At 49.7% G+C, this 12,876-nt stretch overlaps 1 protein-coding gene across 1 annotated transcript in view; it reads left to right on the forward strand.

Moving 5' to 3' along the window:
* Positions 1-217: 217 nt before the first annotated feature.
* Positions 218-12,876, forward strand: part of LOC132590779 (protein ENTREP2-like) — a gene marked incomplete at both ends in the record, with an annotated part of 35,631 nt that continues 22,972 nt past the window's right edge. Inside the window, one exon of the mRNA XM_060263700.1 lies at positions 218-349. Coding sequence (XP_060119683.1) covers positions 218-349 — 132 coding nt within the window. The remainder of the gene's footprint in view (positions 350-12,876) is intronic.

Consider the following 12,876-nt stretch of genomic DNA (forward strand, 5'->3'; position numbering starts at 1 on the left):
AGATTTCTCCCACTGGAAGTGCTGTGAGCCGCCCTGAGCCACCTTGGTGCGAAGGGTGGGATATAAATCGTAAATAAACTAAACTAAAAACTAAACTATACAAATGTGTGCTGCGATTAAGTCAGGATTTGTTTCTTTGGTAAGATGGGTGCCAGCAAAACCTGCAGCCGTAACGTCTGGCCAGTTTCTCACGCCTCCTTTTCTTTTTCTTTGCCAGATAAAATTCGATAGCGATGGTGTCTGCGTCTGCTGCGAGCTGCAACATCAGACCTCGGGCTGCAGCAACCTCGGTGAGACGCTGAAACTGAACCCTCTGCAGGATTGCAACGTGGTCAGGCTCACGCTCAAGGTGAAAACTGAGACTGCCTGTTGGGCCGAGTTTGGTGGCCCCGTTCGACTGGTGAATAATCCATATTACCAGTTAATTCAGGGGTCCCCAACATAAGAGAAGCCATGTTGGGTCAGGCCAATCCAGCCCCACACTCTGTGTCACACAGTGGCCAAAAAACCCAAGTGCCATTAGGAGGTCCACCAGTGGGGCCAGGACACTTGAAGCCCTCCCATTGTTGCACCCCCCAAGCACCAAGAATACAGAGCATCACGTCCCAGACAGAGAGTTCCAGCAATACGCTGTGGCTAATAGCCACTGATGGACCTCTGCTCCAGATGTTGATCCAGTCCCTTCTTGAAGCTGTCTTACGTTTGCAGCCGCCATCACTTCCTGTGACAGTGAGTTCCATGTGTTAATCACCCTTTGGGTGAAGAATGACTTCCTTTTATCGGTTCTAACCCGACTGCTCAGCAATTTCATTGAATGTCCACGTGTTTTCCTATTGTGAGAAACGGAGAAAAGTACTTCTTTCTCTACTTTCTCCATCCCATGCATTATCTTGTAAACCTCTATCATGTCACCCCTCAGTTGATGTTTCTCCAAGCTAAAGAGCCCCAAGCATTTTAACCTTTCTTCATGGGGAAAGTGTTCCAACCCTTTAATCATTCTAGTTGCCCTTTTCTGCACTTTTCCCAATATTATAATACAGGTGTGGCCAACGTTAACTCTCAAGATGTTTTTTGCTTACAACTCCCATCAGCCTCAGCCAGCATGGCCAATGGCTGGGGCTGATGGGAGTTGTAGGCAAAAAACACCTGGAGAGCTACCGTTGGCCAGCCCTGCTATAATACAGGTGTGGCCAACGTTAACTCTCAAGATGTTTTTTGCTTACAACTCCCATCAGCCTCAGCCAGCATGGCCAATGGCTGGGGCTGATGGGAGTTGTAGGCAAAAAACACCTGGAGAGCTACCGTTGGCCAGCCCTGCTATAATATCTTTTTTGAGGTGCGGTGACCAGAATTGTACACAGTACTAAAAATGAGCCCTCAACATGGTGCCCACCAACACCTTTCCTTGTGCCCACTAAATGTTTTTAGAAAGTGGGCAGGGCCAGTTGGAACTTTTGCCCAATAAGGCTTCTGATTGGCCACTGGAGATGTGATTGACTGCAGATTTTTAAAAGCATAGCCGTGGCAACAGCTGCCACCACAGCTCAGGAACCTTCCCTCTGTGACTGAAGGGAAGCTGTGGCAGCCATTTTGTGACTGATTCTGCCTAGGCTTCCCAATCCCCAGGTCCCAGCGGGGGATCCCCCGGTTTTACAGGCTTTCCCCGCCCCCAGCCAGCTGGCCGGCGGGGAAGCCCCTCCCCCCACAGCCACCATGTACCTCTAGATCTCCGGCAGGACCTGCAAACAGGCCCGGTTTTAAAATGTGTGTGCTCCTTTAAATTGGAGCAGGAAGTACTTCATGGGGAAGGGTTAGCAACAGCAGACCTCGTCAGAGTGTAGCCCCTCGTCGTTTTGCTTTCGTTTCAGACAAGTGAGGGTGTGTGTAAAAGAGGGCAGCGTAGCCCCTGTACTTTCCAGACCTCATTGTGGAGGCACCAGAGACAGTTAAGGGGGTGTGTGAGTGAGAGGGAGAAAGCGGGGGGAGGGGAGGGAACTCCATTATTCCCTAAGGAGACTTATTCCCATAGGAAATAATGGAGAATTGATCCGCAGGTATCTGGGGCTATGGGGGGGGCTATTTTTTTAGGTAGAGGCACCAAATTTGCAGCATAGCATCCAGTACCTCTCCCCAAAATACCCCCCAAGTTTCAAAAAGATTGGACCAGGGGGTCCAATTCTATGAGCCCCAAAAGAAGGTGCCCCTATCCTTCATTATTTTCTATGGAGGGAAGGGATTTAAAAGATGTGCGGTCCTTTTAAATGTGAGGGCCAGAACTTCCTTTGCAGTTCAGTTGTGCTTGTCACTCACACCCTTGCTTCCGGCTCCGCCCCAACGTCTCCTGGCTCCACTCCCAAAGTCTCCTGGCTCCACCCCCAAAGTCCCCAGATATTTCTTGAATTGGACTTGGCAACCCTAATTCCGCCTCCAGCAGCAGCCATTTTGCGGCAGCTGTGTCTGAATCAAAAAGGTCACCCACAGACTCAACTCCGGAGTTAACCTACAATTTAATAATATTTGGGATCCAGAATGTGTTTCTCTATGTGGCCACCTTTCTTTTTTTAATTGCACGATTTATTTGTCAGAAAGCATTGCTAGATTCAGGCGCGCTTCTCTTCCAGCGTTTCTTACTCCGTGCCGTATAACCCTGACAGATTTGCAGGCAACCTTTTGAATTCCCACTCATGCTCATTTGCTGTAACTTCTTTGTTAATTAACATTTGTTAATGCTGTTTGACTTCTTCAGTGTTGTTGGCTTTGCGGTATCGTGGGTTAGGGTGTCAGATAAGTACAGGCGAAAGCCAGGTTCAAATCCCCACTCAACCATAAAGCTTTGCTGGGCAACCTAACCCACTCTCAGCCTAACCTAGTTTGTAAGATGCTCATGAGGGTGAAGTAGAGAAGAGGAGAGGAGTGTCATGACCTCCTCGAAGGAAAGGCGGGACAGGAATGTGATAGACAAGATACATTCAGAGTTGTGTTTCACTGCTGGTGATAATTGGATGCAGGGTTTTTTTTGAGCCGGAACGCACAGGAACACAGTTCCAGCTGGCTTGGCATCAGGGTGTGTGACCTAATATGCAAATGAGTCCCTGCTGGGCCTTTTCCCACAAAATAGCCCTGATTGGATGTATGTACATATAAAGTTGCCTACTGCTGAAGCAGATCCTTGGTCCATCATAAGAACATAAGAGAAGCCATGTTGGATCAGGCCAATGGCCCATCCAGTCCAACACTCTGTGTCACACAGTGGCCAGAAAACCCAAGGTGCCATCAGGAGATCCATCAGTGGGGTCAGGACACTAGAAGCCCTCCCACTATGCTCCCCCAAGCACCAAGAATGCAGAGCATCACTGCCCCAGATAGAGAGTTCCAACAATACATTGTGGTTAATAACCACTGATGGACCTCTGCTCCATGTAAGAACATAAGAGAAGCCCTGTTGGATTTGGCCAATGGCCCATCCAGTCCAACACTCTGTGTCACAGAGGAGTGGGGAATCAAACCCGGTTTGACTTGCAACCAAGGGAATTTCTCTCCCAGGAGACCCAAGTCAAACCCATCCAGTCCAACACTCTGTGTCACACAGTGGCCAAAAAACCCAGGTGCCATCAGGAGGTCCATCAGCAGGGCCAGGACACCAGAAGCCCTCACCCTGTTGTCCCTCCCAAGCACCAAGAATACAGAGCATCACTTGCCCCAGACAGAGTTCCAACAATATGCTGTGGCTAATAGCCACTGATGGACCTCTGCTCCAGTTGTTTATCCAATCCCTTCTTGAAGGTGGCTATGCTTGTAGCCGCCGCCACCTCCTGTGTCAGTAAATTCCACATGTTAATCACCCTTTGGGTGAAGAAGTACTTTCTTTTAAGACATACTTCCTATCATTTTAATTCATCTTACTTGTACTTTTAATCTTGTTTTTAATTGTTTTAATTCTTGTCATAACCTCCTTTGGCAGTGAATTCCGTGTGTTAATAGGTCAGTCTTGTCTACTCAGACTGGCAGCAGTTCTCCAGGGTCTCAGGCCGAGGTCTTCCCCATCACCTCCTGCCTGGTCCTTTTATCTGGAGATGCTGGGGATTGAACCGGGGACCTTCCGCACGCTGAGCAGATGCTTTCCTACTCTCCCCAGCCCTTCCCCAAACTGATCACAATAGCGTAGGGTTTTGCTTCGTTGCATAACAGTAAACCAATCTGAGAGGTTTGAGGAATCTAATTCAAGGAAGGGCCAGGACACTAAAAGCCCTCCCACTGTCCCCCCCCCCCCCCTCCAAGCACCAAGAATACAGAACATCCCTGCCCCAGGCAGAAGAACATAAGAGAAGCCATGTTGGATCAGGCCAATGGCCCATGCAGTCCAAAACTCTGTGTCACACAATGGCCAAAAAACCCATGCCATCAGGAGGTCCACCAGTGGGGCCAGGACTCTAGAAGCCCTCCCACTGTTGCCCCCCCCCCCCAAACACCAAGAATACAGAGCATCCCTGCCCCAGACAGAAGAACGTAAGAGAAGCCGTGTTGGATCAGGCCAGTGGCCCATCCAGTCCAACACTCTGTGTCACACAGTGGCCAAAAAACTCCCGAGTGCTATCAGGAGTTTCAGGAGACTGACCTTGACAGATCTGTGGTTGGATTTGGTAGAAGGCAGTTTCCGTGAGTCTTGTAGCTGGAATGCACCTCTCTGTTTTTGTTCCGGTCCTTTAAACACTGGACTATTATTTGCTCTGTCAGTTGGCCCAGCATTTTTCGAGAGGTCAAGCGGTTGGGCTCCGGAGAATCCCAGTGGATTGCACAAAATGCAAACTGCCTAGCCGGCAGCTTTCTGTCTGGCTCTTTCTGACCAAGAGGATCAGAGGAGGAGACTGAAATCCATCCCTGAACGATCTACTCCATGCTTAGCATCTCTCTTCCCCCTTTCTTGTTTGTACAAGCATTGCTTTTCAGCTCCTGGCCCTCTAAGGCGGTTCTCTCAGAGACATCGCTGTTAATCAGAGGAACGCCGACAACAGTCATGCCCACCTTCCATAATTATGATTAGTAATTGCGGCAGGCAGCTTAGAGGGAAACGGGCTCTTGCACATGCTCAGTCTGCTGTGGCTGGGAAAAGGGAGCGACAGAGACGAGCAAAATTACGGCAGGCGGCTGAGTGCACCGTATCACGGAGTGGCGTCCACTCAGCCAGGTGCCTAGAACGGGATGCAGAGACTAAAGGGAAGGAGTGTGGTGTTGGGGTTAGGGCCGGCGGACTGTAATCTGGGAAGAACCGGGTTTGATTCCCCACTCCTCCACATGTAGCCAGCTGGGTGACCTTGGATCAGTCACAGTTCTCGCAGAGCTGTTCTGTCAGGAGCAGTCTTTGGAGAGCTCTCTCAGCCTCACCTACCTCACAGGCAATGTTCCCTCCAAGCTGTGGAGTCTTGTGAGCAAAAATTCTACTTTGTGAGCTGCTGGCATTAAAGTTGTGAGCTACCTGCATAAATTAGCTTGCTCTGGGGCCATTTTTTCCTGAGCTGAGACAAAAATGTGTGAACTAGAGGCTAAAAAACTGTGAGTTAGCTCATGCTAACTCAGCTTAGAGGGAGCACTGCTCATAGGGTGTCTGTTGTAGGGAGAGGAAGGGAAGGAGACTGTAAGCTGCTCTGAGATTCTGAGTGAAGGGTGGAGTATAAATCTTCCCCCTCCTCCTCCTTCTCCTCTTCTTCTTCTTCATAGGAATTACTTCCCACTCCCTACCAAGAATGCTGGTTCAAGAGCGAGACCCCCAACTTGACAGGGAGGGCGCTGGAGCTCAGTCAGGTTTACATCAGCAGGAACTTGTTTTATCCTCAACAACCACCTTGTCATGTAGATAATCTGAAAGATGGGGTTACCCATCAAGCTTTAAGACAGAGTGGAAACTCAGCCCTTCCCCTTCTGATGCTCCAGCTTCTCCGGGGGGGGGGAGGGGGGGTCCCAAAACAAAAGAACATGAGAAGCCATGTTGGGTCAAGCCAGTGGCCCATCCAGTCCAGCACTCTGTGTCACACAGTGGCCAAAAAACCCAGGTGCCATCAGGAGGTCCATCAGTGGGGCCAGGATACTAGAAGCCCTCCCACTGTGCCCACCAAGAAATACAGAGCATCACTTGCCCCAGACAGAAGAATGTAAGAGAAGCCATGTTGGATCAAGCCAATGGCCCCTCCAGTCCAACACTCTGTGTCACACAGTGGCCAAAAAACCCAGGTGCCATCAGGAGGTCCATCAGTGGGGCCAGGACACTAGAAGCCCTCCCACTGTGCCTTTCCCCAAACACCAAGAGTACAGAGCATCACTGCCCCAGACAGAAGAACATAAGAGAAGCCATGTTGGATCAGGCCAATGGCCCATCCAGTCCAACACTCTGTGTCACACAGTGGCCAAAACCCAGGTGCCATCAGGAGGTCCATCAGTGGGGCCAGAACACTAGAAGCCCTCAAAAGTTTTGTACTGTGGCAGGTTTTTTTTTAAATCTGCGCATCTAATCAGTTCTCCTGACCAAAAGTCCCACCAACTCTCTAAGATTATTTGGTGGCCACCAGGAAAGGTATTGGGGATTCCTGCTCGACCAGAAAAGGAGGAAGAGACAACTTCAGCCCAGAAAAACAGGTTGCTCTAGGGTCTAAGCCACCTGGGCATGCTCATTTCTGCGCTTCGGTTGTTACTTTTCCCATGTGGGGATACACCTTCTGGATAGAACACACAAGGGTATACCAAATGCACGTTCTCACTGATAAAAGTCTTCACATTTGTGCTACAGACTGAGTTAATCAAAAGCTGACTTGGGTCTCCTGGGAGAGAAATTCCCTTGGTTGCAACCAAATTAAGTCTGTTTGAGTATCTCAGGGGCAGTCTGGCGATTTAGAATCAGACAGCTCTGTTAGTTCTTGCTTCTTCCCTAAGATAAATCTTTTGCCGGTGTCGCAGAATTTGAAATATTGAGTCAGCCTTTGGATATTCTCTTAAATGTCTTGGGGAGCTGTTATCTTAGCCCTTCTCTCTATGCACACTTGCGGAAATGCCAGAAGTACAAAGTACACTTTTAAATGTTTGCATAGAAGAAGGAATAGAAGTAGATTCTGCTTCTCTCGGTCATTCATGACAAGTAATACTCAGACTTCTGCTCCGGTCATCCCTTCAAGGGTTCCTGGGTCAGAAAACCCTCTTTGTATTGTTGTAATACTGTGGCAATTCCTGCTTCCTGTGCTTTTGAAAAATGCAACTGGTAAGGCCAGATTAACCCCCAAGTCAATGACACTCTAGAGTAAGACCCTGATTGTGCGGCCTTGCTGGAGCAGGGAGTGAGAAAACCACCATATAATCCCGCAGAGCAGAGAGGCTGAACCTCCCGGTACTCATTCATCCCCGTCCTCAGGGTGAGATAATGTGTTGGGTTTTTGCGCAACCTCCTCAAACAAGTGAGGCATCACTGGGGAGGGACGGTGGCTCAGTGGTAGAGCATCTGCTTGGGAAGCAGAAGGTCCCAGGTTCAAGCCCTGGCATCTCCAAAAAAGGGTCCAGGCAAATAGGTGTGAAAAACCTCAGCTGGAGACCCTGGAGAGCCGCTGCCAGTCTGAGAAGACAATACTGACTTTGATGGACCAAGGGTCTGATTCAGTAGAAGGCAGCTTCATAGGTTCATTCCCCTCCTCTTATGTTCATTCCCCTCAGCCTGAGACCCTGGAGAGCCGCTGCCAGTCTGAGAAGACAATACTGACTTTGATGGACCATGGGTCTGATTCAGTATAAGGCAGCTTCATATGTTCATATGTTCACTACCGCTATGGACTGAGAAATCTGGACAGCACAGAGGTGCCCATCATTGCTCACATGAAAGGATGGCAGACATCCAACCAAGTAGGGCTTTTTTGGTAGCAGGAACTCCTTTGCATATTAGGCCACACACCCCTGATGTATCCAATCCTCCTGGCACTTGCAGAAGGCCCTGTAAGAAGAGCCCTGTAAGCTCTTGCAGGATTGCCTACGTAAGGGGTGTGTGGCCTAATCAGGGGTGGAATTCTAGCAGGAATCCCTTTGCATATTAGGCCACACACCCCTGAGGTAGCCAATCCTCCTGGCGCTTGCAGAAGGCCCTGTAAGAAGAGCCCTGTAAGCTCTTGCAGGATTGCCTACGTAAGGGGTGTGTGGCCTAATCAGGGGTGGAATTCTAGCAGGAACTCCTTTGCATATTAGGCCACACACCCCTGAGGTAGCCAATCCTCTTGGCGCTTGCAGAAGGCCCTGTAAGAAGAGCCCTGTAAGCTCTTGCAGGATTGCCTACGTAAGGGGTGTGTGGCCTAATCAGGGGTGGGATTCTAGCAGGAACTCCTTTGCATATTAGGCCACACACCCCTGAGGTAGCCAGTCCTCCTGGAGCTTACAGGAGGCGCTCCACTAAGAGCCCCTGTAAGCTCTTGGAGGATTGGCTACATCAGGGGGCGTGTGGCCTAATATGCAAAGGAGTTCCTGCTACAAAGAAAGCCCTGCAACCAGGCTAGTTGCTCCTTGTAGCATAACTCAGACAAACCGGTTGGTTTCTCCATCTCTCTTTTTTGCAGATGTTTTAATAATCTAATTATATTTACCGTGGGCTGGGTAGCCGAGGTCAGTCCAGTCTCGCCAGATCTTGTGGAACTAAGTAGGGTCAGCGCTGGTTAGTACTCGGATGGGAGACTACCGTCAGATCTTAGAAGCTAAGCAGAGGGTTGGCCATGGCTAGTACTTGGATAAGAGACCTCTGAGGAAGTCCTCACAAAGGCAGGCAATGGCAAACCACTTCTGCATTCCTCTTGCCTTGACCTGGAAGGCCAAGTGAGCCTGATACCACCAGATCTCAGAAGCTAAGCGAGGTCTGCCCTGGATAGTCCTTCAATGGGGGACCACCAAGGGAATCCAGAGTTGCTACGCAGAGGCAAGCAATGGCAAACCACCTCTGTTTGTCCTTTGCCTTGAAAACCCCAGTGGGGTCGCCGGTCAGTCAGCTGTGTCTTGAAGGCACTCCCCACAACCGCATCTGCAAGTTGGGAGATGGGGGAAAGGATCGGGAGAACATAAATGATCCTACATCAAAACACATGGCCCAGCGCACAGCGACGGAGTTTCCAAGGAGAACCATTGAGCTGTGGCCAAGGGCATTTTCTGTATTTATTTTATCAATGTACAGGGTGACTTATCTTGCCAGTAATTGGCCTTCCGAGAACTTGATGTTGCAATGAGCGAGGAACCCCAGTGCTCGAAAGCCTTGGCCGCAGCATCAAAAACAACAATAATCCAGCGTGCGTCATACTGGCTCGTGAAAGATAGAAGAGCTACAACTGCATATTTTCAAAGCAGCTGGTTCGTCTTTATTGGTTCTGGATCGTGCAGGCTTTTGAGCTGGCATCCAGATAAAAACCCCTCTAGTAAATAAAGAACTAATGGATTCCTTCAGTGGTTTTTTCAAACTACTCTGGGAAACCATGGGGTTCCTCCAAAGTTCACTAAGACTAAGGCATCTTCAGTGAGGAGAAGCTCAGTAATGGGATGCAGCCGTGTATGGTTGCTTGGCTAGAAAGACCTGGGCTGATTTCACACTAGGGCTTGTTCCGGGTGGAGAGAGCCTTTTGCTCCCGGCACTTCTCTCCGTTTTCACACAAGCTGCCCCAGAACTGCGAGTTGGCGCGCCGCTTTTCCACGGCCAACAGAAACCGCTTGTAAGAGGCTCTCGCTTCTGTGGGAAACTTTACTTTATTTGATTCGTGGGCATTCAATGAAATTGCTGAGCAGTCAGGTTAGAACGGATAGAAGGAAGTCCTTCTTCACCCAAAGGGGGGTTAACATGTGGAATTCACTGCCACAGGAGGTGGTGATGGCTACAAGCATAGCCAGCTTCAAGAGGGGAATGGATAAAAATATGGAGCAGAGGTCCATCAGTGGCTATTAGCCACAGTGTGTGTGTGTGTGTGTGTCTATATTGGCCACTGTGTGACACAGAGTGTTGGCCTGGATGGGCCATTGGCCTGATCCAACATGGCTTCTCTTATGCGCTTATGTGATACAGAGTGTTGGACTGGAGGGGCCACTGGCCTGATCCAACATGGGTTCTCTTATGCTCTTATGTGATACAGAGTGTTGGAATGGAGCGGCCATTGGCCTGATCCAACATGGCTTCTCTTATGTTCTTATGTGACACAGAGTGTTGGACTGGAGGGGCCACTGGCCTGATCCAACATGGCTTCTCTTATGTTCTTATGTGATACAGAGTGTTGGGCTGGAGGGGCCATTGGCATGATCCAACAGGGCTTCTCTTATGTTCTTATGTGACACAGAGTGTTGGACTGGATGGGCCACTGGCCTGATCCAACATGGCTTCTCTTATGTGATACAGAGTGTTGGACTGGATGGGCCATTGGCCTGATCCAACATAGCTTCTCTTATGTTCTTATGTGACACAGAGTGTTGGACTGGAGGGGCCACTGGCCTGATCCAACATGGCTTCTCTTATGTGACACAGAGTGTTGGACTGGAGGGGCCACTGGCCTGATCCAACATAGCTTCTCTTATGTTCTTATTTATATCCCGCCCTCCCCGCCGAAGCAGGCTCAGGGCGGCTCACAACAATAATATCACAACAAACAATGAAAATTTCACAGCGTTAATATATCAGAATTTAAAATTCAATAGTTTGATTCCACTTGATGCCAGCTCCAATAGGGAAAGCGCTGCGCTTTCGGGGCAGCTGGTGTGAAAACGGAGAGAAGCACCGGGAGGGAAAGGATTCTCCACCCGGAACAAGCCCTAGTGTGAAATCGGTCCTGGTTTTCAATTCTCAACTAGGGCCATGAAGCACATTGGACTGACCTTGACCCCACATGTTTCAACCTGATCTACCTCGCAGGGTTGGCCTGTGATGGAAAGAAAATGGGATCATCCCTGTTGATGTATTCTTTGTGGAATGGTAAAATATAAATGCAAGGAAAGAATGATGGACCAGCACAAAAAAGGACCGGCCATCTTCTGCAACTTAATAGTTACAGGAAAGCGCTGAACAAGATTAGAGTCCGGTAGAACCTTTGACTTGGATGGGCCAGGCTGGCCTGATCTTGGAAGCTGAGCAGGGCCTGTGTAGTATTTGGGTGGGAGCCCAGGCCTCCAAGGAGCTCTAGGGGTGCTATACAGAGGCGGGCAATGGGAAACCACCTCTGCTTATCTGCCGTGACCTGGTTAGCACAGGCTAGCCCGATCCCGTCAGATCTTGGAAACTAAGTAGGGCCAGCTTAGTATTTGGATGGGAGAGCACCAAAGAAGACCAAGGTTGCTATGCAGAGGCTGGCAATGGCGCAAGAAGCCACATACTGAGCTGTAGCTGATGTGAAATGGCTGCTGGAGACGCTCTGCGCCCCTCTCTTTTTTTTTGAAAATTGTGTAAAGAATCTATATAATTGAATCAACCTTGGTCCCAGGTCTGATGAAGATTGGAAAGAAACAAGTACTTCATCGATTGGCTTGTCACCACACCGCTTTGGGACTTGAATATACACGTTTTGGACATTTGGACTGATTTCTATATACGTCTTAGTAAACTGGTCACCAGCTTGCATTTTTTGTTGCGTTACCCATTATAGTGACCTCTCTCGGATTGTATTCGAGCCCTGGCTTGTGTGCCTGAAACTGGCCCCTTCTTATCAGATCTTCGAAGCTGACCAGGGCCTGCTTAGTACTTGGACGGGAGACTACGAAGGAAGCCCAGGGTTGCTCTGCAGTGGCAGGCAAGGGCAAACCACCTTAAAAACCCTCCAGCAGGGGTGGCCAGCGGTGTCGGGCTCTGTTCATTTACAACATTGATGAAAGCTGTTACTAACCGTATTGATCAATGCCTAGAAAGGCTCACTAACACGGAGGCCGGGGTAGCAAGGAGGGAGGGGGGAAAGTAGAGAGTAGCTTCCCAGGAATATCAAAGGTTGCCAAGGTCTCTTTGAAGTAGCCGGTATGTGCCAGATTCTCACCTCCTCTCCAGAGGCACCGAGGACATTGTCTCCGGGAAATGCAAGCACCAACTGAAGAGATAAGGGGTGGGGGAGCGTTGGGAAAAATCTCACATGCAAAAAGCAGCCTTTTGTTTTGGGAAATGAGGGGTAGGAAAGATTGCTTTGATGTAGAAGGTTAAATGCCAATGATTCGAGCTGATCTCCATCAGTTCCAATGCCTTTCTAGCTGGAGTAACTCTGAAGTATCCAATGAATGCACCTTTGTTTCAAATACTAAGTCTGCTTACTTGTGAGCTTCAATGAGCCCACGCCTGACAAGCGGTAGCTCTCCAGAAGTTTTTTTTTTTGCTTACAACTCCCACCAGCCCCAGCCAGCATGGCCAATGACTGGGGCTGATGGGAGTTGTAGGCAAAAAACCTCTGGAGAGCTACTGTTGGCCACCCCTGCCCTACCAGGTCACGATAAATTGGCTGTTCCTTCAGGACACTTTCCACCAGATGGACCAGGCTAGCCCGATGTCATCAGAGCTTGGAAGCTGAGCAGGGTTGGCCCAGATTAGTCCTTGGACAGGAGACCTCCAAGGAAGTCCAAGGTTGCTCTGCAGAGGCAGACATTGGCAATACCACCTCTGGACGTCTCATGCCTTGACCTGGATGGCCCAGGCTGGCCCCATCTTAGATCTCAGAAGCTGAGCAGAGTGAGCCTTAGCAAGTACTTGGATGGGAGACCACAAAGGAAGCCCAGGGTTGCTACGCAGAGGCAGGTGATAGCAAGAGAGCCAGTTTGGTGTCGTGGTGAAGTGCGCAGACTCTTATCTGGGAGAACCGGGTTTGATTCCCCACTCCTCCACTTGCAGCTGCTGGAATGGCCTTGGGTCAGCCACAGCTCTGG

The sequence above is a fragment of the Heteronotia binoei genome, unplaced genomic scaffold, assembly GCF_032191835.1.
Source record: "Heteronotia binoei isolate CCM8104 ecotype False Entrance Well unplaced genomic scaffold, APGP_CSIRO_Hbin_v1 ptg000721l, whole genome shotgun sequence".
In the NCBI taxonomy this organism is placed as follows: Eukaryota; Metazoa; Chordata; class Lepidosauria; order Squamata; family Gekkonidae; genus Heteronotia; species Heteronotia binoei.